The sequence below is a fragment of the Petromyzon marinus genome, chromosome 68, assembly GCF_048934315.1.
Source record: "Petromyzon marinus isolate PM22_M1 ecotype Great Lakes invasive population chromosome 68, UKy_Petmar_22M1.pri1.0, whole genome shotgun sequence".
Taxonomy (NCBI): Eukaryota; Metazoa; Chordata; class Hyperoartia; order Petromyzontiformes; family Petromyzontidae; genus Petromyzon; species Petromyzon marinus.
In genome coordinates this window covers 2,837,544-2,864,739 of record NC_133734.1, presented here as the reverse complement: position 1 = coordinate 2,864,739, position 27,196 = coordinate 2,837,544, and the positions used below count along the sequence as shown (strand labels likewise).

The following is a 27,196-nucleotide window of genomic DNA, read 5'->3' as shown; positions in this document are numbered from 1 at the left end:
GGCATTCAGGAGGTCCGGTGGAACGGTTCTGGCTCCTTCCACCGTGAGGGATGGACAGTCCTCTACTCGGGGCAGGAGACTACCAAACAACAAGGAGAGGCTCTTCTTCTGAACAAAAGAATGAACGGGGCGTGGGAGTGTGGTGGTGAGGTGTGGGAAGCTGTAAGCCCCAGGCTACTTTGGGCTCGCCTTCCCATCAAACGGAGGTGAGGAGTGGTGGTCGTGGTTACTTATGCCCCCACCGAAGATGAACATCCGTGGAGGGATGCAGGCAAAGCCGATGAGTCAGATGCCTTCTATGACTTCCTGTCACAGGTGCTGGCTAAAGTGGCCCCTCGGGATAGAGTCATCTTGTTGGGTGACTTCAATGCCCGAGTTGGTCATGATACTGGCACCTGGTCTGGAGTGATTGGAGGGCATGGGCAATGGCAGGAGGCTGCTAGAATTTTTGTGAAGCCCATGGGCTTGTAATTACCAACACCCTGTTCCAACATCATGGATACATGCCGGGTCCAAGCAAGAACATCTGCTGGACTACATAGTGATGGACCAGCGGATGCGAGCCCATGTCCTTGACCCCAGGACCTACCGTGGAGCTGATCTGTCCACTGACCATCGACTAGTCATCTGCAAGATGCGCCTGCCATTCTTCCACTCCGGTGGTGGGTGTACACCCAGGACCCCATTCAAACCAATAGTGGCCTGGTCTCAGTTAGCAGATGGAAATTGCAGGTGAGAATTTAATCATCGCTTGCGGCTGGGTTTGGCATCGTCCCCCACTCCTCCTGATGTCGAGGGGAAATGGGCGAGGTTTAGGACTGTGGCTCATGCAGCTGCAATGGCCGCTTTGGGTACGCGGTCCAGACCTCCCCAGAGACCCTGGCTCACAGAGGAGGTGTTCAGGCTGACTGAGAAAAAGCGACAGGCCCACTGTCATCGGTTACAGAATCCCAGATCAAAGAATGAGGAGGCTTACCGCAGCCTTCGCTCAGAGGTTCGGAGAGCCGTGAGGCGCTGCAAGGATGGGTGGTGGTCGCAGGTTTCTGAGGGGACGTAGTCTGCCTCAGTGGCCCGTGATCATAAATCGCTCGTTAACTCTATCACAAAAGTAACCTGCAGCGCCCCACCTATTACCATCACTGGGGAAAGAACGGTGACCCAATCTGCGACCCCCCAGGAACAGGTTTGCAGATTTTCTGAGCATTTCTGTGAGGTCCTGTGGGAGGAGAAATCTCTCTGCCAGGAAAACATCGCTCAGCAAAGTAGGGATGACCCTGCTGAGGTTGCAGTGCCTCAAATATTGGAATAAAAAGTCACCCCATGTGAGTGGCTGGCTGAGGAAGTACTGAAGGCGATCCAGAGTCTGAGACCAGGAAAAGCACCGGACAGAGATGATCTCCCAAGCGAAATGCTGAGGGAGGGTGGCGTTTGTGCACAGACTGCCCTATATGACATCATAACAACAGTCTGGACCACTGGACGGGTTCCGCAGGATTGGAAGGATGCCCTGGTGGTCCCCCTCTTTAAGAAGGGGGACCGCACAGACCGTAACAACTAAATAGGCATATCACTCCTCAGTGTGCCGGGAAAGGTCCAGGCAAGGATTATTAAATACCGCCTTGCCAGGCATGCTGAGGAGAGGCTTGCGGAGCCCCAATGCGGTTTCAGGAAAGGGCGGTCCTGCACGGATGCCATATTTTATGTCCGTCTGCTACAGCAGAGGTGTAGGGAATTCCCACAAGACCATCATCACTGCTTTATTGAACTGGTCAAGGCCTATGATACCATCAGTAGGCCTGGGCTCTGGGTTGTTCTTTGTGCTTTTGGAATCCCTGACCCTCTGCTTACAATCATTAAGGACCTTCATGATGGTGAGCGGGCCCGGGTAAAACTACGTGGCCGGGAGTCAGAGCCATTGCCTGTACACCCTGGGGTGCGACAGGGATGTCCTCTGGCTCCCACATTATTTAACATCTATTTCGACCACGTAGTTCGTGAAGCCTTCAATAGTTGTACCGGACGAGTTTCCATCTGGTACAGATACAGTGGATGGCTGATCAATGCCTCGGTGCGGTCAAGGGATGACTCCATATTATCCAACCACGTTATGCATGCCGATGATCTGGTAATTGCTGCTCACTCAGAGGAGGAGTTGGAGACGCTGCTGCTGAATCTGGAGTGTGCCACTAAGAGGTGGGGCCTTACCATCAGCCTCACCAAAACTAAGCAACTGCCTGGGAATTTTGTACCATCGGACACTCCACCCTCACAACTCCCAATCGGTGATGGGGCAGTTGTGGAGAGAGTGGAGAGTTTCCCATACCTGGGCAGTGTGCTTATGACCGGCTCCAGTTTAACAGCAGAGGTCTCACTCCGAATCAGTCGAGCGGCAATATCTTTTCATCGGTTGCGTAACGCTGTCTGGAAGCTACCAGGTCTGTCGCTCCACAGGAAGCTTCAGGTCTTCTCGGCCATGGTCATTCCCTCCCTTCTCTACGCTTGCGAAACGTGAACCCACCTAATGGAGCATCTTCGCCGGTTAGAAACATTTAGGCTGGCCTGTCTACGATCCATCCTGGGTTTAACCAGGCTGGATTGTATGAGGAGCTCACAAATCCTTGAAAGATCTGGACAAGGTCCCATCGGTGAGCTCCTCCGGCAGGCAAGGCTGCGATGGCTGGGTCATGTAGCCCCCATGCCCAGCCACCGCATGCGGAAACAGCTTTTGTTCGGCCGGATCGAGGGGGCTAAACGGGCGTGGCACGGGCTGGAGAAGAGATGGAGTGATGTGGTACAAGAGGACGTGGAGCTGAGTGGACTTGTCGATGACTGGTACCAGCGGTGTCAAGATCGGCCTCTATGGAGGAGGCTCGTGAAGGACGCTACTGGGCAGTTGGAGGCACTCGCCCTCCAACAACAACGACGCTCACAACAACGAGCGGAGCGCCGGGTGGCTAAAGCACAGCAAGTTGGCACAGTAGGGGGCACAGGTGGTGCATCAGCCACTCATCTCAGTCAGTCGACCCGTGGCACCTGCTGGGTCTGCCCCGTGACCTCCTGCCAGCGGGCATTCGACACTTCACGTGGCCTCAAGGTGCACATGGCCTGGCACAAGCGTCGTGGTGACGTCACCGCCGGTTAGTGGCGAATGGCGCTGGTTGTTGTTGGTGCTGCTGTTGTTGTTGAATGTGTTATAGTGTGGTCGTGATGCTGAACCAACTCGCCAACTAACAGCCACTTAAATTTCGATTTAAAGCTTTCGTGACTGCAATGATTCATCTTCTTTGGTTCTTTCGGTAAAGTCACCACCACCACCACCACCACCACGTAGAATGAGAATAATAAAATAATAAATTGATAAAATAAAATAATAACACAATAATAATATTCTAACACGACGTTTCGGCCACAACACGAGCGGCCTTCATCAGGTGAAGAGACGAGACTGTCTGGTAGGACAGCGCCACGCGGGGTGGATCTTTACCCTCCACTTTTTCCTTGCCTCCGTCTTACCCCCCTCACCCTCGCCCCCACCAGGGCCGCTTCAACCTCTCCCAGGAGCTCGGCGGCGGCGGCGGCCGGGGCGGCGGCCTCCGGGCGCGCTTCGGCTCGGCCATGGCCTCCATGGGCGACGTGACGGGGGACGGGTGGCCGGACGTGGCCATCGGGGCCCCGGGGGAGGGAGACGACGGGGCCGGAGCCGTTTACCTCTTCAGTGGCCGGAGGGACGGCTTCTCGGACGGAGACCCGCAGGCGAGAGGGTTTTGCAAACGGTCGCTGCGTCTTGAGCGAGCGTGTGTGTGAGTGAGTGTGAGTGTGAGCGTGAGTGTGTGTGTGAGTGTGTGTGAGTGTGTGTGTGTGAGCGTGAGTGTGTGTGTGTGAGTGTGTGTGTGAGTGTGTGTGTGAGTGAGTGAGTGTGTGTGAGTGTGTGAGAGTGTGTGGGTGTGTGTGTGAGAGTGTGTGGGTGTGTGTGTGAGTGTGTGTGAGTGTGTGTGAGTGTGTGTGTGTGAGCGTGAGTGTGTGTGTGTGAGTGTGTGTGTGAGTGTGTGTGTGAGTGTGTGTGTGTGTGAGCGTGAGTGTGTGTGAGTGTGAGTGTGTGAGCGTGAGTGTGTGTGAGTGTGTGTGAGCGTGAGCGAGCGTGTTTGCTACCTTTGCCATCTGGTAGAGAGTCTCTGGGTGAGTCTACATGTATCTCTACCTTTGCTCTGGTAGAGAGTCTCTGGATTAATTCCTACGTGTTTGTTGCCTTTGCCATCTGGTGGAGAGTCTCCAGTTGAACTCACATGTGGTGCTAGCTTTGGCATCTGGTAGAGAGTCTCTGGGTGAGTCTACATGTATCTCTACCTGTGCTCTGGTAGAGAGGCTCTGGATTAATTCCCACGTGTTTGTTGCCTTTGTCATCTGGTGGAGAGTCTCCAGTTGAACTCACATGTGGTGCTATATTTGACATCTGGTCGAGACTCTCTGGGTGAGTCTACAGCATGACTACACCTGTGCCCTGGTAGAGAGTCTCTGGATTAATTCCCACGTGTTTGCTAACTTTGTCATCTGGTGGAGAGTCTCCAGATGAACTCACATGTGGTGCTAGCTTTGGCATCTGGTAGAGAGTCTCTGGGTGAGTCTACATATAACTCTACCTGTGCTCTGGTAGAGAGTATCTGGATTAATCTCCACGTGTTTGTTAACTTTGTCATCTGGTGGAGAGTCTCCAGATGAACTCAGATGTGGTGCTAGCTTTGGCATCTGGTAGAGAGTCGCTGGGTGAGTCTACAGCATGACTCCACCTGTGCTCTGGTGGAGAGTATCTGGATTAATTCTCCACGTGTTTGCTACCTTTGCCATCTGGTAGAGTGTCTCTGGGTGAGTCTACATGTAACTCTACCTGTGCTGTGGTAGAGAGTATCTGGATTAATTCCCACGTGTTGCTCGCTTTGCCCTCTGGTGGAGAGTCTCCAGATGAACTCACATGTGGTGCTAGCTTTGATATCTGGTAGAGAGTCTCTGGGTGAATCTACATCTTGACTCCACCTGTGCCCTGGTAGAGAGTAGCTGGATAAATTCCCACGTATTTGCTGTCTTTGTCATCTGGTGGAGAGTCTCCAGATGAACTCAGATGTGGTGCTAGCTTTGCCATCTGGTAGAGAGTCTCTGGGTGAGTCTACATGTAACTCTACCTGTGCTCTGGTAGAGAGTATCTGGATTAATCTCCACGTGTTTGTTAACTTTGTCATCTGGTGGAGAGTCTCCAGATGACCTCACATGTGGTGCTAGCTTTGGCATCTGGTAGAGAGTATCTGGGTGAGTCTACATATAACTCTACCTGTGCTCTGGAAGCGAGTATCTGGATTAATTACCACGTGTTTGTTAACTTTGCCATCTGGTGGAGAGTCTCCAGATGAACTCACATGTGGTGCTAGCTTTAACATCTGGTAGAGAGTCTCTGGGTGAGTCTACATGTAACTCTACCTGTGCTCTGGTAGAGAGTCTCTGGATTAATTCCCACGTGTTGCTCGCTTTGCCATCTGGTGGAGAGTCTCCAGATGAACTCAGATGTTGTGCTAGCTTTGGCATCTGGTAGAGAGTCTCTGGGTGAGTCTACATGTAACTCTACCTATGCTCTGGTAGAGAGTATCTGGATTAATCTCCACGTGTTTGTTAACTTTGTCATCTGGTGGAGAGTCTCCAGATGAACTCAGATGTGGTGCTAGCTTTGGCATCTGGTAGAGAGTCTCTGGGTGAGTCTACATGTAACTCCACCTGTGCTCTGGTAGAGAGTATCTGGATTAATTCCCACGTGTTGCTCGCTTTGCCCTCTGGTGGAGAGTCTCTGGGTGAGTCTACAGCATGAATCCACCTGTGCCCTGGTAGAGAGTCTCTGGATTAATTCTCCACGTGTTTGCTAACTTTGTCATCTGGTGGAGAGTCTCCAGATGAACTCACATGTTGTGCTAGCTTGGGCATCTGGTAGAGAGTCTCTGGGTGAGTCTACATGTAACTCCACCTGTGCTCTGGTAGAGAGTATCTGGATTAATTCCCACGTGTTGCTCGCTTTGCCCTCTGGTGGAGAGTCTCTGGGTGAGTCTACATGTAACTCTACCTGTGCTCTGGTAGAGAGTATCTGGATTAATTACCACGTGTTGCTCGCTTTGCCATCTGGTGGAGAGTCTCCAGATGAACTCAGATGTGGTGCTAGCTTTGGCATCTGGTAGAGAGTCTCTGGGTGAGTCTACATGTAACTCCACCTGTGCCCTGGTAGAGAGTTTCTGGATTAATCTACAAGTGGACTTGGCTGTGTCTGGTAGAGAGTTTATAGATTCATCCACATGTTTCGTGTATAGTGTAGTGTATAGTAGTGTAGTGTATAGTGTAGTGTATAGTAGTGTAGTGTATAGTGTCGTGTATAGTGTAGTGTATAGTGTAGTGTATAGTGTAGTGTATAGTGTAATGTATAGTGTAGTGTATAGTAGTGTGTAGTGTAGTGTATAGTGTAGTGTATAGTGTAGTGTATAGTGTCGTGTATAGTGTAGTGTATAGTGTAGTGTATAGTGTAATGTATAGTGTAGTGTATAGTGTAATGTATAGTGTAGTGTATAGTGGTGTGTAAAGTTTAGTTGTGTAAAGTTTAGTGTAAAGTGTTGTAGTGTATAGTGTAGTGTATAGTAGTGTATAGGGTGTAGTGTATAGTGGTGTAGTGTATAGTAGTGTAGTGTATATTGTAGTGTATAGGGTAGTGTATAGGGAAGTGTATAGTGTAGTGTATAGTGTAGTGTATAGGGTGTAGTGTATAGTAGTGTAGTGTATAGTAGTGTAGTGTATAATGTAGTGTATATTAGTGTATAGTGTAGTGTATAGTGTAGTGTATAGTGTAGTATATAATGTAGTGTATAAGGTAGTGTATAGTGTAGTGTATAGTGTAGTGTATAGTGTAGTGTGTAGTGTAGTGTATAGTGTAGTGTATAGTGTAGTAGTGTGTAGTGTAGTGTAGTAGTGTATAGTGTAGTGTGTAGTGTAGTGTATAGTGTAGTGTATAGTGTAGTGTATAATGTAGTGTATAGTGTAGTGTATAGTGTGGTGTATAGTGTAGTGTGTAGTGTATAGTGTAGTGTATAGTGTAGTGTAGTGTATAGTGTAGTGTATAGTGTAGTGTATAGTGTGGTGTATAGTGTAGTGTATAGTGTAGTGTATAGTGTAGTGTATAGTAGTGTATAGTGTAGTGTGTAGTGTAGTGTATAGTGTATAGTGTAGTAGTGAATAGTGTAGTGTGTAGTGTAGTGTATAGTGTAGTAGTGAGTGAGTGGGTGAGTGAGTGAGTGGGTGAGTGAGTGTGTGTCTGGTTTTAGAGGATCTCTGGAAGCTCTCAGAGTGGCCCAGTGAGAATGTTTGGGAGGTCGCTCCACTCGCAGATGGATGGGTGAGCGAGTGATTGAGTGATTGAGTGAGTGTGTGAGTGTGTAAGTGAGTGTGTATGTGTGTAAGTGAGTGTGTAAGTGAGTGTGTAAGTGAGTGTGTAAGTGTGTGAGTGAGTGTGTAAGTGTGTGAGTGTGTAAGTGAGTGTGTAAGTGAGTGTGTAAGTGAGTGTGTAAGTGTGTAAGTGAGTGTGTAAGTGAGTGAGTGTGTAAGTGAGTGTGTGAGTGTGTAAGTGAGTGTGTAAGTGAGTGTGTAAGTGAGTGTGTAAGTGAGTGTGTAAGTGAGTGTGTGAGTGTGTGTCTGGTTTCAGAGAATCTCTGGAAGCTATCAGAGTGGCCGAGTGAGAATGTTTGGGAGGTCGCTCCACTCGCTGATGGATGGGTGAGCGAGTGAGTGTGTAAGTGTGTAAGTGAGTGTGTAAGTGAGTGTGTGAGTGTGTAAGTGAGTGTGTGAGTGTGTAAGTGAGTGTGTGAGTGTGTAAGTGAGTGTGTGAGTGTGTGAGTGAGTGTGTGAGTGTGTAAGTGAGTGTGTAAGTGAGTGTGTGAGTGAGTGTGTAAGTGTGTGAGTGAGTGTGTAAGTGTGTGAGTGTGTAAGTGAGTGTGTAAGTGAGTGTGTGAGTGTGTAAGTGAGTGTGTAAGTGAGTGTGTGAGTGAGTGTGTAAGTGAGTGTGTAAGTGAGTGTGTAAGTGAGTGTGTGTCTGGTTTCAGAGGATCTCTGGAAGCTCTCAGAGTGGCCGAGTGAGAATGTTTGGGAGGTCGCTCCACTCGCTGATGGATGGGTGAGCGAGTGAGTGTGTAAGTGTGTGAGTGTGTGAGTGTGTAAGTGAGTGTGTAAGTGAGTGTGTAAGTGAGTGTGTGAGTGTGTGTCTGGTTTCAGAGGATCTCTGGAAGCTCTCAGAGTGGCCCAGTGAGAATGTTTGGGAGGTCGCTCCACTCGCTGATGGATGGGTGAGCGAGTGATTGAGTGATTGAGTGAGTGTGTGAGTGTGTAAGTGAGTGTGTAAGTGAGTGTGTTTGTGAGTGTGTAAGTGTGTGAGTGAGTGTGTAAGTGAGTGTGTAAGTGTGTGTGTAAGTGAGTGTGTAAGTGAGTGTGTAAGTGTGTAAGTGAGTGTGTGAGTGTGTGAGTGAGTGTGTGAGTGTGTAAGTGAGTGTGTAAGTGAGTGTGTGAGTGAGTGTGTAAGTGAGTGTGTAAGTGAGTGTGTGAGTGTGTGAGTGTGTGTGTAAGTGAGTGTGTAAGTGAGTGTGTAAGTGAGTGTGTGAGTGTGTGTCTGGTTTCAGAGGATCTCTGGAAGCTCTCAGAGTGGCCGAGTGAGAATGTTTGGGAGGTCGCTCCACTCGCTGATGGATGGGTGAACGAGTGAGTGTGTAAGTGTGTAAGTGAGTGTGTAAGTGAGTGTGTAAGTGAGTGTGTAAGTGTGTGAGTGTGTAAGTGAGTGAGTGGGTGGGTGGGTGAGTGGGTGTGTGAGTGTGTGAGTGTGTAAGTGAGTGTGTGAGTGTATAAGTAAGTGTGTAAGTGAGTGTGTAAGTGAGTGTGTGTCTGGTTTCAGAGGATCTCTGGAAGCTCTCAGAGTGGCCCAGTGAGAATGTTTGGGAGGTCGCTCCACTCACTGATGGATGGGTGAGCGAGTGATTGAGTGATTGAGTGAGTGTGTGAGTGTGTAAGTGAGTGTGTAAGTGAGTGTGTAAGTGAGTGTGTAAGTGAGTGTGTGTCTGGTTTCAGAGGATCTCTGGAAGCTCTCAGAGTGGCCCAGTGAGAATGTTTGGGAGGTCGCTCCACTCGCTGATGGATGGGTGAGCGAGTGATTGAGTGATTGAGTGATTGAGTGAGTGTGTAAGTGAGTGTGTAAGTGAGTGTGTAAGTGAGTGTGTGAGTGTGTAAGTGAGTGTGTAAGTGAGTGTGTAAGTGAGTGTGTAAGTGAGTGTGTGTCTGGTTTCAGAGGATCTCTGGAAGCTCTCAGAGTGGCCGAGTGAGAATGTTTGGGAGGTCGCTCCACTCGCTGATGGATGGGTGAGCGAGTGAGTGAGTGAGTGTGTGAGTGTGTAAGTGAGTGTGTAAGTGAGTGTGTGAGTGTGTGAGTGTGTAAGTGAGTGTGTAAGTGAGTGTGTAAGTGAGTGTGTAAGTGAGTGTGTAAGTGAGTGTGTGTCTGGTTTCAGAGGATCTCTGGAAGCTCTCAGAGTGGCCGAGTGAGAATGTTTGGGAGGTCGCTCCACTCGCTGATGGACGTCAGCGGGGACGGCCTCAGGGATTTGGCCGTGGGAGCGTTGGGCAACGCCCTGGTGCTGAGGTGAGGGTGGGAAACTCCACGTTACCGTGACGGGAGATTTACATACATTACACTATACACTACACTATACACTACACTATACACTACTACACTACACTATACACTACACTATACACTACTACACTACACTATACACTACACTATACACTACACTATACACTACACTATACACTATTACACTACACTTAACACTACTACACTACACTATACACTATTACACTACACTATACACTACACTATACACTACACTATACACTACACTATACACTACACTATACACTACTACACTACACTATACACTACAGAATACACTACTACACTACACTATACACTACACTATACACTACTACACTACACTATACACTACACTGTACACTACTACACTACACTATACACTACAGAATACACTACTACACTACACTATACACTACACTATACACTACTACACTACACTATACACTACACTGTACACTACTACACTACACTATACACTACTACACTACACTATACACTACTACACTACACTATACACTACACTATACACTACACTACACTATTACTATACACTACACAATACACTACACTATACACTACACTATACACTACTATACACTACACTATACACTACACTATACACTACTATACACTACACTATACACTACTATACAATATATTATACACTACACTATACACTACACTATACACTACACTATACACTACACTATACACTACTATACAATACATTATACACTACACTATACACTAGAATATAAACTACTATACACTACACTATACACTACACTACACACTACACTATACACTACTATACACTACACTACTATACACTACACTATACACTATACTATACACTACTACATTATACACTACCATACACTACACTATACACTACTATACAATATATTATACACTACACTATTCACTACACTATACACTACACTATACACTACTATACAATACATTATACACTACACTATACACTAGACTATACACTACTATACACTACACTATACACTATACTATACACTACAATATACACTATACTACATCATACACTACACTATACACTACTACACTATACACTACTGCACTATACACTACACTATACACTACTACATTATACACTACCAAACACTACACTATACACTACTATACAATATATTATACACTACACTATACACTACACTATACACTACACTATACACTACTATACAATACATTATACACTACACTATACACTAGACTATACACTACTATACACTACACTGTACACTATACTATACACTACAATATACACTATTCTACACCATACACTACACTATACACTACTACACTATACACTACTGCACTATACACTACACTATACACTACTACATTATACACTACCAAACACTACACTATACACTACTATACAATATATTATACACTACACTATACACTACACTATACACTACACTATACACTACTATACAATACATTATACACTACACTATACACTACACTATACACTACTATACGCTACACTATACACTACACTATACACTACACACTACATTACTACACACTACACTACTATACTACTATCGTGTAATGTATAGTGTAGTGTATAGTGTAGTGTATAGTGTAGTGTAGTGTATAGTAGTGTATATTAGTGTATAGTGTAGTGTATAGTGTAGTGTAGTAGCGTATAGTGTAGTGTACTAGTGTATATTGTAGTGTAGTAGGGTATAGTGTAGTGTATAGTGTAGTGTAGTAGTGTATAGTGTAGTGTAGTAGGGTATAGTGTAGTGTATAGTGTAGTGTAGTAGTGTATAGTGTAGTGTATAGTGTAGTGTAGTAGTGTATAGTGTAGTGTATAGTGTAGTGTGTAGTAGTGTATAGTGTAGTGTACAATGTAGTGTACAGTGTAGTGTGTAGTGTATAGTGTATTGTGTAGTATAGTGTATAGTAGTGCAGTGTATAGTGTAGTGTATAGTAGTGTATACTGTATTGTATAGTGTATAGTGTAGTGTATAGTGTAGTGTGTAGTGTATAGTGAAGTGTGTAGTGTATTGTTGTGGGTAGTGTATAGTGTAGTGTATAGTGTAGTGTATAGTAGTGTATAGTGTAGTAAATAGTGTAGTGTATAGCGTATAGTGTATACTGTATTGTATAGTGTAGTGTATAGCGTGTAGTGTATAGTGTAGTGTATAGTGTAGTGTATAGTAGTGTATATTAGTGTATAGTGTAGTGTGTAGTGTAATGTATAGTGTAGTGTATAGTGTAGTTTATAGTGTAGTGTATAGTAGTGTATATTAGTGTATAGTGTAGTGTATAGTGTAGTGTAGTAGTGTATAGTGTAGTGTAGTAGTGTATATTGTAGTGTAGTAGTGTATAGTGTAGTGTAAAGTGTAGTGTAGTAGTGTATAGTGTAGTGTATAGTGTATTGTATAGTGTAGTGTGTAGTAGTGTATAGTGTAGTGTACAATGTAGTGTACAGTATAGTGTGTAGTGTATTGTGTAGTATAGTGTATAGTAGTGTGGTGTATAGTGTAGTGTATAGTAGTGTATTGTTGTGGGTAGTGTATAGTGTAGTGTATAGCGTAGTGTATAGTAGTGTACAGTGTAGTGTATAGTATAATGTGTAGTGTAGTGCATAGTAGTGTCGTGTATAGTGTAGTGTATAGTGTAGTGTATAATGTAGTGTAATGCATAGTGTAGTGTATAATGTAGTGTATATTGTAGTGTATAGTGTAGTGTATAGTGTAGTGTATAGTGTAGTGTATAGTAGTGTATAGTGTAGTGTATAGTGTAGTGTATAGTGTAGAGTATAGTGTAGTTTATCGTGTGTGTACTGTTGCAGAGAGCCAAAGACTCAGGGTCTCTGCGTTCCTATACAAATATAACGATGACTGATCATGATGATGGTGACTAATGATGATTGATTATGATGGTGATGGTGATGATGACTAATGATGGTGATGATGATGACTAATGATGATTGATTATGATGGTGGTGATGATGATTACTAATGATGATTGATTATGATGGTGATGATGATGATGATGACTAATGATGCTGATGCTGATGATGGTGATCCGCCCTCAGGTCTCGTCCGATAGTGAACGTGAGCTTGACCCTCACGTTCAAGCCCGCACGGATTCCTCTGCATGATCAGAGATGTCCCAACCCATCCTCCACCTCCTCCTCCTCCTCCACCTCCTCATCCTCCTCCACCTCCATGATCACCCTCAGCGTCTGCTTCGTCTCCCACAGCGCCCACGTGGAGAGAAGTGCGGAGACCCGCGGATTTGCTACAGATTACACTACACTATGCACTACACTATACACTACACTATACACTACACTATACACTACACTATACACTACACTACACACTACACTACACCATACACTACACTATACACTACACTATACACTACACTACACATTACACTACACTATACACTACACTATACACTAAACACTACACTACACTATACACTACACTATACACTACACTATACACTACACTATACACTACACTATACACTATACACTACACTATCCACTACACTATACACTACACTATACACTACACAATACACTACACTATACACTACAATATACACTACACTATACACTACACTATACACTACACTATACGCTACACTATACACTATACACTACACTATACACTACACTATACACTACACTATACACTACACTATACACTATACACTACACTATACACTACACTATACACTACACTATACTCTACACTATACACTACACTATACACTGCACTATACACTACACTATACACTACACTATACATTACACTATACACTACACTATACACTACACTATACACTATACATTACACTATACACTACACTATACACTATACACTACACTATACACTACACTATACACTACACTATACTCTATACTATACACTATACACTACACTATACACTACACTATACACTGCACTATACACTATACACTACACTATACTCTACACTACACTATACACTACACTAAACACTACACTATACACTACACTATACACTACACTATACACTATACTATACACTACACTATACTCTACACTATACACTACATTATACACTACACTATACACTACACTATACACTACACTATACACTATACACCACTATACACTACACTAAACACTACACAATACACTACACTATACACTACACAGTATACACTACACTATACACTACACTATACGCTACACTATACACTACACTACTATACACTACACTATACACTACAATATACACTACACTACACACTACACTACACACTACACTATACACTACACTATACACTACACTACACTATACACTACACACTACACTATACACTACACTATACACTACACTATACACTACACTATACACCACACTATACACTACACTATACACTACACTATACACTACACTAGACACTACACAATACACTACACTATACACTACACTATACACTACATTATACACTATACTATACACTACACTACTATACACTACTATAAACTACACACTACACTATACACTACACTATACACTACACTATACACTACACTATACACTACACTACACACTACTATACACTACACTATACACTACACTATACACTACACTATACACTACACTACACTATACACTACACTATACACTACACTATACACTACACTATACAGTACACTATACACTACACACTACACTACTATACACTATACACTACACTATACACTACACTATATACACACTATACACTACACTATACACTACACTACAGACAACACTATACACACACTATACACTACACTTTACACTACACTATACACTACACTATGCACTATAAACTACTATACACTATACACTACACTACACACACTATACACTACACTATACACTACACTACACTATACACTACACTATACACTACTATACACTACACTCTACACTACAATATACACTACACTATACACTACTATGCACTACACTATACACTACACTACACACTACACTATACACTACACTATACATTACACTACACTATACACTACACTACACTATAGACTACACTATACAATTCATTATACACTACAATACACTACACTATACACTACACTATACACTACACTATACACTACACTATACACTACACTATACACTATACACTACACTATACACTACACACTACACTATACACTACACACTATACTATACACTATACACTACTATACACTATACACTACACTATACACTACACTACACTATACACACACTATACACTACACTATACACTACACTATACACTACACTATACACTACACTATACACACACTATACACTACACTATACACTACACTATACACTACACTATACACTATACTATACACTACACTATACACTACACTATACACTACAATATACACTACACTATACACTACTATACACTACACGATACACTACACGATACACTACTATACACTACACTATACACTACACTATACACTACACTACTATACACTACACTATACTATACACTACACTATACACTACATTATACACTACACTATACACTGCTATACATTACACTATACACTACACTATACACTACACTATACATTACACTATACACTACACTATACACTACTTTACACTACACTATACACTACACTACCATACACTATACACTACACTACACTATACACTACACACTACTACACTATACACTACACTACACAATACACTATACACTACATTATACACTATACACTACACTATACACTACACTACATACTACACTATACACTACACTACACACTACACTATACACTACACACTACACTAAACACTCCACTACACACTACACTACACTATACGCACACTATACACTACACTACTATACACTACTACACTATACACTACACTATACATTACTATACACTACACTATTCACTACACTATACACTACACTATACACTACACTATACACTACACACTACTACACTATACACTACACTACACACTACACTATACACTACACTATAAACTACACTATACACTACACTATACACTATCCACTACACTATACACTACACTGTACACTACACTATACACTACACTATCCACTACACTACACCATACACTACACTATACACTACACTATACACTACACTATACACTACACTATGCACTACACTATACACTATCCACTACACTATACACTACACTGTACACTACACTATACACTACACTATCCACTACACTACACCATACACTACACTATACACTACACTATACACTACACTATACACTACACTATACACTACACTATACACTACACTATACACTACACACTACACTACACTATACACTACACACTACACTACACACTACACTATACACTACACTATACACTACACTATACACTACACTACACTATACACTACACTATACACTACTATACACTACACTATACACTACACTATACACTACACACTACTACACTATACACTACACTATAAACTACACTATACACTACACTATACACTACACTATACACTACACTATACACTACACCATACACTACACTATACACTACACTATACACTACACTACGCCTCTCCCCCCCCCCCCCCCACCCACCCCAGACGTCCCCACCCTGGTGGCCACCTACGACATCTCGCTGGACGTGGGCAAGCGAGCGCCAAGAGCGACCTTCAACAGGGCAGCATCCTCAGCAGCCTCCTCAGCCTCCTCAGCCTCCTCAGCCTCCTCAGCAGCAGCCTCAGCAGCAGCCTCAGCATCAGCAGGAGCCGTGGGCACCAGCTTCAAGCGGAGTAACGTCAGCGTGGCCGGCGGAGCAGAGAGCGGCAAGGCCTGCGTTGATATCAAAGTCTACATAGTGAGAGGCTTGCAGTGTGTCTGTGTGTGTGCGTGTTTGTGTGTGTGTGTGTTTGTGTGTTTGTGTGTCTGTGTGTGTGTTTGTGTGTGTGTGTGTTTGTGTGTGTGTCTGTCTGTGTGTGTGTCTGTGTGTGTGTCTGTGTGTGTTTGTGTTTGTGTGTCTGTCTGTGTGTGTGTCTTTGTGTCTGTGTGTGTCTGTGTGTGTGTGTCTGTGTGTGTGTCTGTGTGTCTGTGTCTGTGTGTGTGCATGTGTGTGTGTCTGTGTGTGTGTGTGTTTGTGTGTGTGTGTGTCTGTGTGTGTGTCTGTGTGTGTTTGTGTTTGTGTGTCTGTCTGTGTGTGTGTCTTTGTGTCTGTCTGTGTGTGTCTGTGTGTGTGTGTCTGTGTGTGTGTCTGTGTGTGTGTGTCTGTGTGTGTGTGTGTCTGTGTGTCTGTGTGTGTGTCTGTGTGCGTGTGTGTCTGTGTCTGTGTGTGTCTGTGTGTCTGTGTCTGTGTGTGTGTGTGTTAGTGTTTGTGTGTGTCTGTGTGTCTGTCTGTGTGTGTCTGTGTGTCTGTGTGTGTGTCTGTGTGTGTGTGTCTGTGTGTGTGTCTGTGTGTCTGTCTGTGTGTGTCTGTGTGTGTGTGTGTGTGTCTGTGTGTGTCTGTGTGTGTGTCTGTGTGTGTCTGTGTGTGTGTCTGTGTGTGTGTGTCTGTGTGTGTGTGTGTGTTTGTGTGTATGTGTGTCTGCCTTGCCAGGCACGCTGAGGAGAGGCTTGCGGAGCCCCAATGCGGTTTCAGGAAAGGGCGGTCCTGCACAGATGCCATATTTTCTGTCCGTCTGCTACTGCAGAGGTGTAGGGAATTCCAACCAGACCTACATCTCTGCTTTATTAACCTGGTCAAGGCCTATGATACCATCAGTAGGCCTGGGCTCTGGGTTGTTCTTCGTGCTTTTGGAGTACCTGACCCTCTGCTCACGATCATTAAGGACCTTCATGATGGTGAGCGGGCCCGGGTAAAACTACGTGGCCGGGAGTCCGAGCCATTCCCTGTACACCTTGGGGTGCGACAGGGATGTCCTCTGGCTCCCACATTATTTAACATCTATTTTGACCACGTAGTTCGTGAAGCCTTCAATAGCTGTACCGGGGGAATCTCCATATGGTACAGATATAATGGGAGGCTGATCGATGCCCGGGTGCGGTCAAGAGATGGCTCCCTATTGTTCAACCACGTTATGTATGCTGATGATTTGGTAATAGCTGCTCATTCAGAAGAGGAGTTGGAGACGCTGCTGCTGGGTCTCTATGGGTGTCTCTATGGGTCTCTGTGGGTCTCTAGGCGTGTGAATCTGAGGATCTCTATGGGTCTCTGTGGGTGTCTCTATGGGTGTCTATGTGTGGGTCTCTATGGGTGTCTCTTTGGGTGTCTATGGGTCTCTGTGGGTGTCTCTATGGGTGTCTCTATGGGTCTCTATGGTTGTCGCTATGGGTGTCTATGGGTCTCTGTGGGTGTCTCAATGGGTGTCTATGGGTCTCTATGGGTGTCGCTATGGGTGTCTATGTGTCTCTATGGGTGTCTATGGGTCTCTGTGGGTGTCTCTATGGGTGTCGCTATGGGTGTCTATGGGTGTCGCTATGGGTGTCTATGGGTGTCTCTATGGGTCTCTATGGGTGTCTCTATGGGTGTCTCTATGGGTGTCTCTATGGGTGTCTATGGGTGTCTGTGGGTCTCTAGGCGTGTGAATCTGAGGATCTCTATGGGTGTCTATGGGTCTCTATGGGTGTCTATGGGTCTCTATGGGTGTCTCTATGGGTGTCTATGGTTCTCTAAGGGTAGGTCTCTATGGGTGTCTCTATGTGTGTCTATGGGTGTCTTTATGGGTGTCTATGGGTCTCTATGGGTGGGTCTCAATGGGTGTCTCTATAGGTGTATATGGGTTTCTGTGGGTCTCTAGGCGTGTGAATCTGAGGATCTCTATGGGTCTCTATGGGTGTCTATGGCTGTCTATGTGTCTCTGTGGGTCTCTATGGGTGGGTCTCAATGGGTGTCTCTATGGGTGTCTATGGTTCTCTAAGGGTAGGTCTCTATGGGTGTCTCTATGTGTGTCTATGGGTGTCTTTATGGGTGTCTATGGTTCTCTAAGGGTAGGTCTCTATGGGTGTCTCTATGGGTGGGTCTCTATGGGTGTCTTTATGGGTGTCTATGGGTCTCTATGGGTGGGTCTCAATGGGTGTCTTTATGGGTGTCTATGGGTGTCGCTATGGGTGTCTTTATGGGTGTCTATGGGTCTCTATGGGTGGGTCTCTATGGGTGTCTTTATGGGTGTCTATGGTTCTCTAAGGGTAGGTCTCTATGGGTGTCTCTATGTGTGTCTATGGGTGTCTTTATGGGTGTCTATGGTTCTCTAAGGGTAGGTCTCTATGGGTGTCTCTATGGGTGGGTCTCTATGGGTGTCTTTATGGGTGTCTATGGGTCTCTATGGGTGGGTCTCAATGGGTGTCTATGGGTGTCTGTGGGTCTCTAGGCGTGTGAATCTGAGGATCTCTATGGGTCTCTATGGGTGTCTATGGCTGTCTATGTGTCTCTGTGGGTCTCTATGGGTGGGTCTCAATGGGTGTCTCTATGGGTGTCTATGGTTCTCTAAGGGTAGGTCTCTATGGGTGTCTCTATGTGTGTCTATGGGTGTCTTTATGGGTGTCTATGGTTCTCTAAGGGTAGGTCTCTATGGGTGTCTCTATGGGTGGGTCTCTATGGGTGTCTTTATGGGTGTCTATGGGTCTCTATGGGTGGGTCTCAATGGGTGTCTATGGGTGTCTGTGGGTCTCTAGGCGTGTGAATCTGAGGATCTCTATGGGTGTCTATGGGTCTCTATGGGTGTCTCTATGGGTGTCTATGGTTCTCTATGGGTGGGTCTCTATGGGTGTCTCTATGTGTGTCTATGGGTGTCTCAATGGGTGTATATGGGTCTCTGTGGGTCTCAATGGGTGTCTCTATGGGTGTCTATGGGTCTGTGTGGGTCTGTAGGCGTGTGAATCTGAGGATCTCTATGGGTCTCTATGGGTGTCTCTGTGGGTGTCTATGGGTGGGTCTCTATGGATGTCTATGGGTGTCTATGGGTCTCTATGGGTGGGTCTCAATGGGTGTCTCTATGGGTGTCTATGGGTCTCTGTGGGTCTCTAGGCGTGTGAATCTGAGGATCTCTATGGGTGTCTCTATGGGTGTCTCTATGGGTGTCTATGTGTGGGTCTCTATGGGTGTCTATGGGTCTCTGTGGGTCTCTATGGGTGTCTCTATGGGTGTCTATGGTGCTCTATGGGTGGGTCTCTATGGGTGTCTCTATGTGTGTCTATGGGTGGGTCTCTATGGGTGTCTATGGGTCTCTGTGGGTCTCTAGGCGTGTGAATCTGAAGATCTCTATGGGTGTCTCTATGGGTGTCTATGGGTCTCTATGGGTGGGTCTCTATGGATGTCTCTATGGGTGTCTTTGGGTCTCTATGGGTGTCTATGTGTGTCTATGGGTGTCTATGGGTGTCTATGGGTCTCTGTGGATCTCTATGGGTGTCTCTATGGGTGTCTATGGGTCTTTATGGGTGTCTATGTGTGTCTATGGGTGTCTATGGGTCTCTGTGGCTCTCTATGGATCTCTGTGGTTGTCTCTGTGGGTGTCTATGTGTCTCTGTGGGTCTCTAGGCGTGTGAATCTGAGGATCTCTATGGGTCTCTATGGGTGTCTATGGGTGTCTATGGGTCTCTATGGGTGGGTCTCAATGGGTGTCTCTATGGGTGTCTATCGGTCTCTGTGGGTCTCTAGGCGTGTGAATCTGAAGATCTCTATGGGTGTCTATGGGTCTCTATGGGTGTCTCTATGGGTGTCTCTGTGGGTGTCTATGGGTCTCTGTGGGTGTCTATGGGTGTCTCTATGAGTGTCTATGGGTGTCTATGGGTGTCTCTATGGGTGTCTATGCGTGTGAATCTGAAGATCTCTATGGGTGTCTCTATGGGTGTCTCTGTGTCTCTGTGCGTCTCTAGGCGTGTGAATCTGAAGATCTCTCCACCGCCATCTCCATCGGCGGCAACTTCTCTGTAGAGTCTGTAGACGCTACAGAGCCCAGTGCAGTGCTGAACCAGCTGGTGCCTAGCCACGTGACCACACAGGTGAAGCATCATCATCACCATCATCATCACCATCATCACAATCATCATCGTCATCATCATCACCATCATCATTATCACCATCATCATCACCATCATCACCATCACCATCATCTTCATCACCATCACCATCATTATCACCATCAACACCATCATCACCATCATCACCATCATCTTCATCACCATCATCATCTTCATAACGACCATCATCATCACCATCATCACCATCATCATCATCACGATCATCATCATCACCATCATCAACATCATCACCATCATTATCATCATCATCACCATCATCGTCATCATTACCATCATCATCATCACCATCATCATCACCATCATCACCATCATCATCACCATAATCACCATCATCACCATCAACATCACCATTATCACCATCATCATCTACATCACCATCATCATCATCACCATCATCACCATCATCATCACCATCATCACCATCATCACCATCATCATTATCATCACCATCATCATCATCATCTTCATCGTCATCGTCATCATAATCACCATCATCATCACCATCATCACAATCATCAACATCATCACCATCATCATCTTCACCATTATCATCAACATCACAATCATCATCATCATCACCATCGTCATCGTCATCATTATCGCCATCATCACCATCATCATCACCATCATCACAATCATCAACATCATCATCACAATCATCAACATCATCATCACCATCATCATCACCATCATCACGATCATCATCACCATCTTCATCACCATCATCACCATCATCATCACCATTATCATCATCACCATCATCATTATCATCACCATCATCATCACCATCATCATCATCATTACCATCATCATTACAATCATCATCTTCATCACCACCATCATCATCACCATCATCATCACCATCATCATCACCATCATCATCACCATTATCAACATCATCATCACCATCACCATCATCATCACCATCATCATCACCATCATCATCACCATTATCAACATCATCATCACCATCATCATCATCACCATCATCATCATCACCATCATCAACATCACCATCATTATCATCATCATCACCATCATCATCATCACCATCATCATCACCATCATCATCACCATCTTCATCACCATCATCATCACCATCATCATCACCATCATCATCACCATCATCATCTTCATCACCACCATCATCATCATTATCATCACCATCATTATCATCACCATCATCATCATTACCATCATCATTACAATCATCATCTTCATCACCACCATCATCATCACCATCATCATCACCATCATCATCACCATCATCATCAACATCATCATCATCACCATCACCATCATTATCATTATCATCACCATCATCATCATTACCATCATCATCATCATTACCATCATCATCATCACCATCATCATCATCACCATCATCACCATTATCATCACCATCATCACCATCATCACCATCAACATCACCATCATCACCATCATCATCACCATCATCATCATCACCATCATCACCATCATCATCTTCATGATTATCATCATCACCATCATCACCATCATCACCATCATCATTATCATCACCATCATCATCATCATCATCTTCATCGTCATCGTCATCATCATCATCACCATCATCACCATCATCACAATCATCAACATCATCACCATCTTGATTTAAAGCTTTCGTGACTGCAGTAATTCATATTCTTAGTTTTTTCGGTAAAGTCACGTTGAAGAGAAACAACAAAATAACAAAATATATATAAAACAATAAAAAATTCTCACGACGTTTCGACACACCTGATGATGACCGTTTGAGTTATGGTCGAAACGTCGTGAGAATTTTTTATTGTTTTATATATATTTTGTTATTTTGTTGTTTCTCTTCAACGTGACTTTACCGAAAAAACTAAGAATATCATCACCATCATCATCTTCATCACCATCATCATCTTCATCATCATCACCATCGTCATCGTCATCATCATCACCATCATCACCATCATCACAATCATCAACATCATCATCACCATCATTATCATCACCATCATCATCATCACCATCATCATCATTACCATCATTATCATCATCACCATCATCATCACCATCATCATCATTTCCATCATTATCATCATCATTACCATCATCATCACCATCATCATCACCATCATCATCGCCATCATCATCATCACCATCATCATCACCACCATCATCATCACCATCATCATCGCCATCATGAACATCACCATCATCACCATCATCATCACCATCATCATCACCATCATCATCACCATCATCACCATCATCATTATCACCATCATCACCATCATCATCACCATCATCATCGCCATCATCATCATCATCACTATCACCATCATCACCATCATCATCATCACCATCATCATCATCACCATCATCACCATCATCATCTTCATCATTATCATCATCACCATCATCATCACCATCATCACCATCATCATTATCATCACCATCATCATCATCATCTTCATCGTCATCATCATCACCATCATCATCACCACCATCACAATCATCAACATCATCACCATCATCATCTTCATCATCATCACCATCGTCATCGTCATCATCATCACCATCATCACCATCATCACCATCATCACAATCATCAACATCATCATCACCATCATCATCACCATCATCATCACCATCATCATCATCACCATCATCATCACCATCATCATCATTACCATCATCATCACCATCATCATCACCATCATCATCATTACTATCATTATCATCATCACTACCATCATCATCACCACCATCATCATCACCATCATCATCGCCATCATCGTCACCATCATCATCACCACCATCATCATCACCATCATCATCGCCATCATCAACATCACCATCATCACCATCATCAATATCACCATCATCACCATCATCATCACCATCATCATCACCATCATCATCATTATCACCATCATCACCATCATCATCACCATCATCAGCATCGCCATCATCATCATCACTATCACCATCACCATCATCACTATCACCAACATCACCATTATCACCATCATCACTATCATCATCACCACGATCATCATCATCATCATCATCACGATCACCATCATCATCACCACTTGCCCCTACAGCCTGCTGGAGGTTACCTGGGGGATCTTTGTCTTGACAGCTCCAGTTCCAGAAGGACTGTGGAGCTGATGATCTATGCATTGCTGACCTGCAGGTGAAGATCGCCCTGGATAGGTGAGAGCATTTGGTGTGTGTATGTGTGTATGTATGTCTGTGTGTATGTGTGTATGTATGTGTGTATCTGTGTGTGTGTCTGTGTGTGTGAACGTGTGTCTGTGTGTGTCTGTGTGTGTGTCTGTGTGTGTCTGTGTGTGTGTGTATGTCTGTGTGTATGTGTGTATGTGTGTCTGTGTGTGTGTCTGTGTGTGTCTGTGTGTGTGTCTGTGTGTGTGTGTCTGTGTGTGTGTGTCTGTGTGTGTATGTGTGTATGTGTGTGTTTGTATGTGTCTATGTGTGTGTGTGTGTGTCTGTGTGTTACATATTTCAGTTTAACTCGTGGTTTCGTGGTAATTAATTGAAGGTGGAGGGGTTACCAGCCCCTCGCACCCGTCCAGAGCCCCCGTTTAGCCCCTGTGGTGGACACATATGCCATGAGGGGAGGAGCCAATCAAAATTGGATCTCCCCCCACAGCACTGTCCACGACAGAGTTGCCCGTCCGGCACCGCGAGGAGGTAGGGGGTTGTTTTGCCGGATTTGGTAATAGCTGCTCAGTCAGAGGAGGAGTTGGAGACGCTGCTGCTGAGACTGGAGCGTGCCACTAAGAGGTGGGGCTTTACCATCAGCCCCACCAAAACTAAGCACCTGCCTGGGTATTTTGTACCATCGGACACTCCACCCCCACAACTCCCAATCGGTGATGGGGCAGTTGTGGAGAGAGTGGAGAGTTTCCCATACCTGGGCATTGTGCTTATGACCGGCTCCAGTTTAACAGCAGAGGTCTCACTCCGAATCAGTCGAGCGGCAGTGTCTCTGTGGGTCTCTGTGGGTGTCTCAACAGGTTTCTATGGTTGTCTCTCTCCCCGTGTCTCTCTCTCTATCACCGTGTCTCTCTCTCTCCCCGTGTCTCTCCCCGTGTCTCTCTCTCCCCGTGTCTCTCTCTCTCTCCCCGTGTCTCTCTCCCCGTGTCTCTCTCTCCCCGCGTCTCTCTCTCCCGTGTCTCTCTGCCCGTGTCTCTCTCTCTCCCCGTGTCTCTCTCTCCCCGTGTCTCTCTCTCCCCGTGTCTCTCTCTCTCCCCGTGTCTCTCTCTCCCCGTGTCTCTCTCTCTCCCCGTGTCTCTCTCCCCGTGTCTCTCTCTCCCCGTGTCTCTCTCTCTCCCCGTGTCTCTCTCTCTCCCCGTGTCTCTCTCTCCCCGTGTCTCTCTCTTCCCGTGTCTCTCTCTCTCTCCCCGTGTCTCTCTCTCCCCGTGTCTCTCTCTCCCCGTGTCTCTCTCTCTCCCCGTGTCTCTCTCTCCCCGTGTCTCTCTCTCTCCCCGTGTCTCTCTCCCCGTGTCTCTCTCTCCCCGTGTCTCTCTCTCTCTCCCCGTGTCTCTCTCTCTCCCCGTGTCTCTCTCTCCCCGTGTCTCTCTCTCTCCGTGTCTCTCTCTCCCCGTGTCTCTCTCTCCCCGTGTCTCTCTCTCCCCGTGTCTCTCTCTCTCTCCCCGTGTCTCTCTCTCCCCGTGTCTCTCTCTCTCCCCGTGTCTCTCTCTCTCCCCGTGTCTCTCTCTCTCCCCGTGTCTCTCTCTCCCCCCGTGTCTCTGCGTCTCAGCTCTGGGCCCCTGTTGCTGGGTGAGCTCCAGAACCTCACGAGCGTCGTGACTCTACGGAACTCCCGTGAGGAGTCGTACTCCACACGACTCACCCTCACCGTGCCGGGGAACCTGCAATTCCGCTCCGCCACATCAGCCTCCGTGGGTGCCGCTAACTCACTCACTCACCAACTCACTCACTCACTCACCAACTCACTCACCAACTCATCTACTCACTCACTCACTCACCAACTCACTCACTCACTCACCAACTCACTCACCCACCCACTCACCCACTCACTCACCCACTCACTCACTCACTCACCAACTCACTCACCAACTCACTCACTCACTCACCTACTCACTCACTCACCAACTCACTCACCAACTCACTCACCTACAAACTCACTCACCAACTCACTCACCTACTCAATCACTCACTCACCTACTTACTCACCTACTCACGCACTCACTCACCAACTCACTCACCCACTCACTCACCTACTCACTCACTCACCAACTCACTCACCTACTCACTCACTCACTCACCAACTCACTCACTCACCCACTCACTCACCCACTCACCTACTCACTCACCAACTCACTCACCAACTCACTCACACACTCACTCACCAACTCACTCACTCACCAACTCACTCACTCACTCACCTACTCACTCACCAACTCACTCACCAACTCACTCACACACTCACTCACCAACTCACTCACCAACTCACTCACCTACTCACCTACTTACTCACCAACTCACTCACTCACTCACCCACTCACTCACTCACCAACTCACTCACTCACCTACTCACTCACCAACTCATCACCTACTCACCTACAAACTCACTCACCAACTCACTCACTCACTCACCTACAAACTACCTCACCAACTCACCAACTCACTCACCTACAAACTCACCAACTCACTCACTCACTCACCAACTCACTCACCAACTCACTCACTCACTCACCAACTCACTCACCTACTTACTCACCAACTCACTCACCAACTCACTCAACTACTCACTCACTCACCAACTCACTCACCTACTCACTCACTCACTCACCAACTCACTCACCCACTCACTCACTCACCCACTCACCCACCCACCCACCCACTCACCCACCCACTCACTCACCCACCCACTCACCCACCCACTCACTCACCCACTCACCCACTCACCCACCCACCCACTCACCCACCCACTCACTCACTCACCCACCCACTCACCCACTCACCCACTCACCCACCCATTCACTCACTCACCCACCCACTCACCCACCCACTCACCCACTCACTCACTCACCCACTCACCCACTCACCCACTCACTCACTCACCCACTCACCCACCCACTCACTCACACACACACTCACCCACCCACTCACCCACTCACTCACTCACCCACTCACTCACCCACTCACCCACCCACCCACTCTCCCACCCACCCACCCACTCACCCACTCACCCACTCACTCACTCACTCACCCACTCACCCACCCACCCACTCACCCACCCACCCACCCACCCACTCACCCACTCACCCACCCACTCACTCACTCACTCACCCACCCACTCACCCACTCACCCACCCATTCACTCACTCACCCACC

General features: G+C 45.7%; 1 protein-coding gene across 1 annotated transcript in view; it reads left to right on the top strand.

The window, feature by feature from the left end:
• Nucleotides 1-12,930, top strand: part of LOC116956954 (integrin alpha-X-like) — a 110,813-nt gene extending 97,883 nt beyond the window's left edge. Inside the window, exons 16-18 of the mRNA XM_076054755.1 lie at nt 3,538-3,753; nt 8,115-9,691; nt 12,798-12,930. Coding sequence (XP_075910870.1) covers nt 3,538-3,753; nt 8,115-8,189 — 291 coding nt within the window. The 3' untranslated portion in view covers nt 8,190-9,691; nt 12,798-12,930. The remainder of the gene's footprint in view (nt 1-3,537; nt 3,754-8,114; nt 9,692-12,797) is intronic.
• Nucleotides 12,931-27,196: the final 14,266 nt, after the last annotated feature.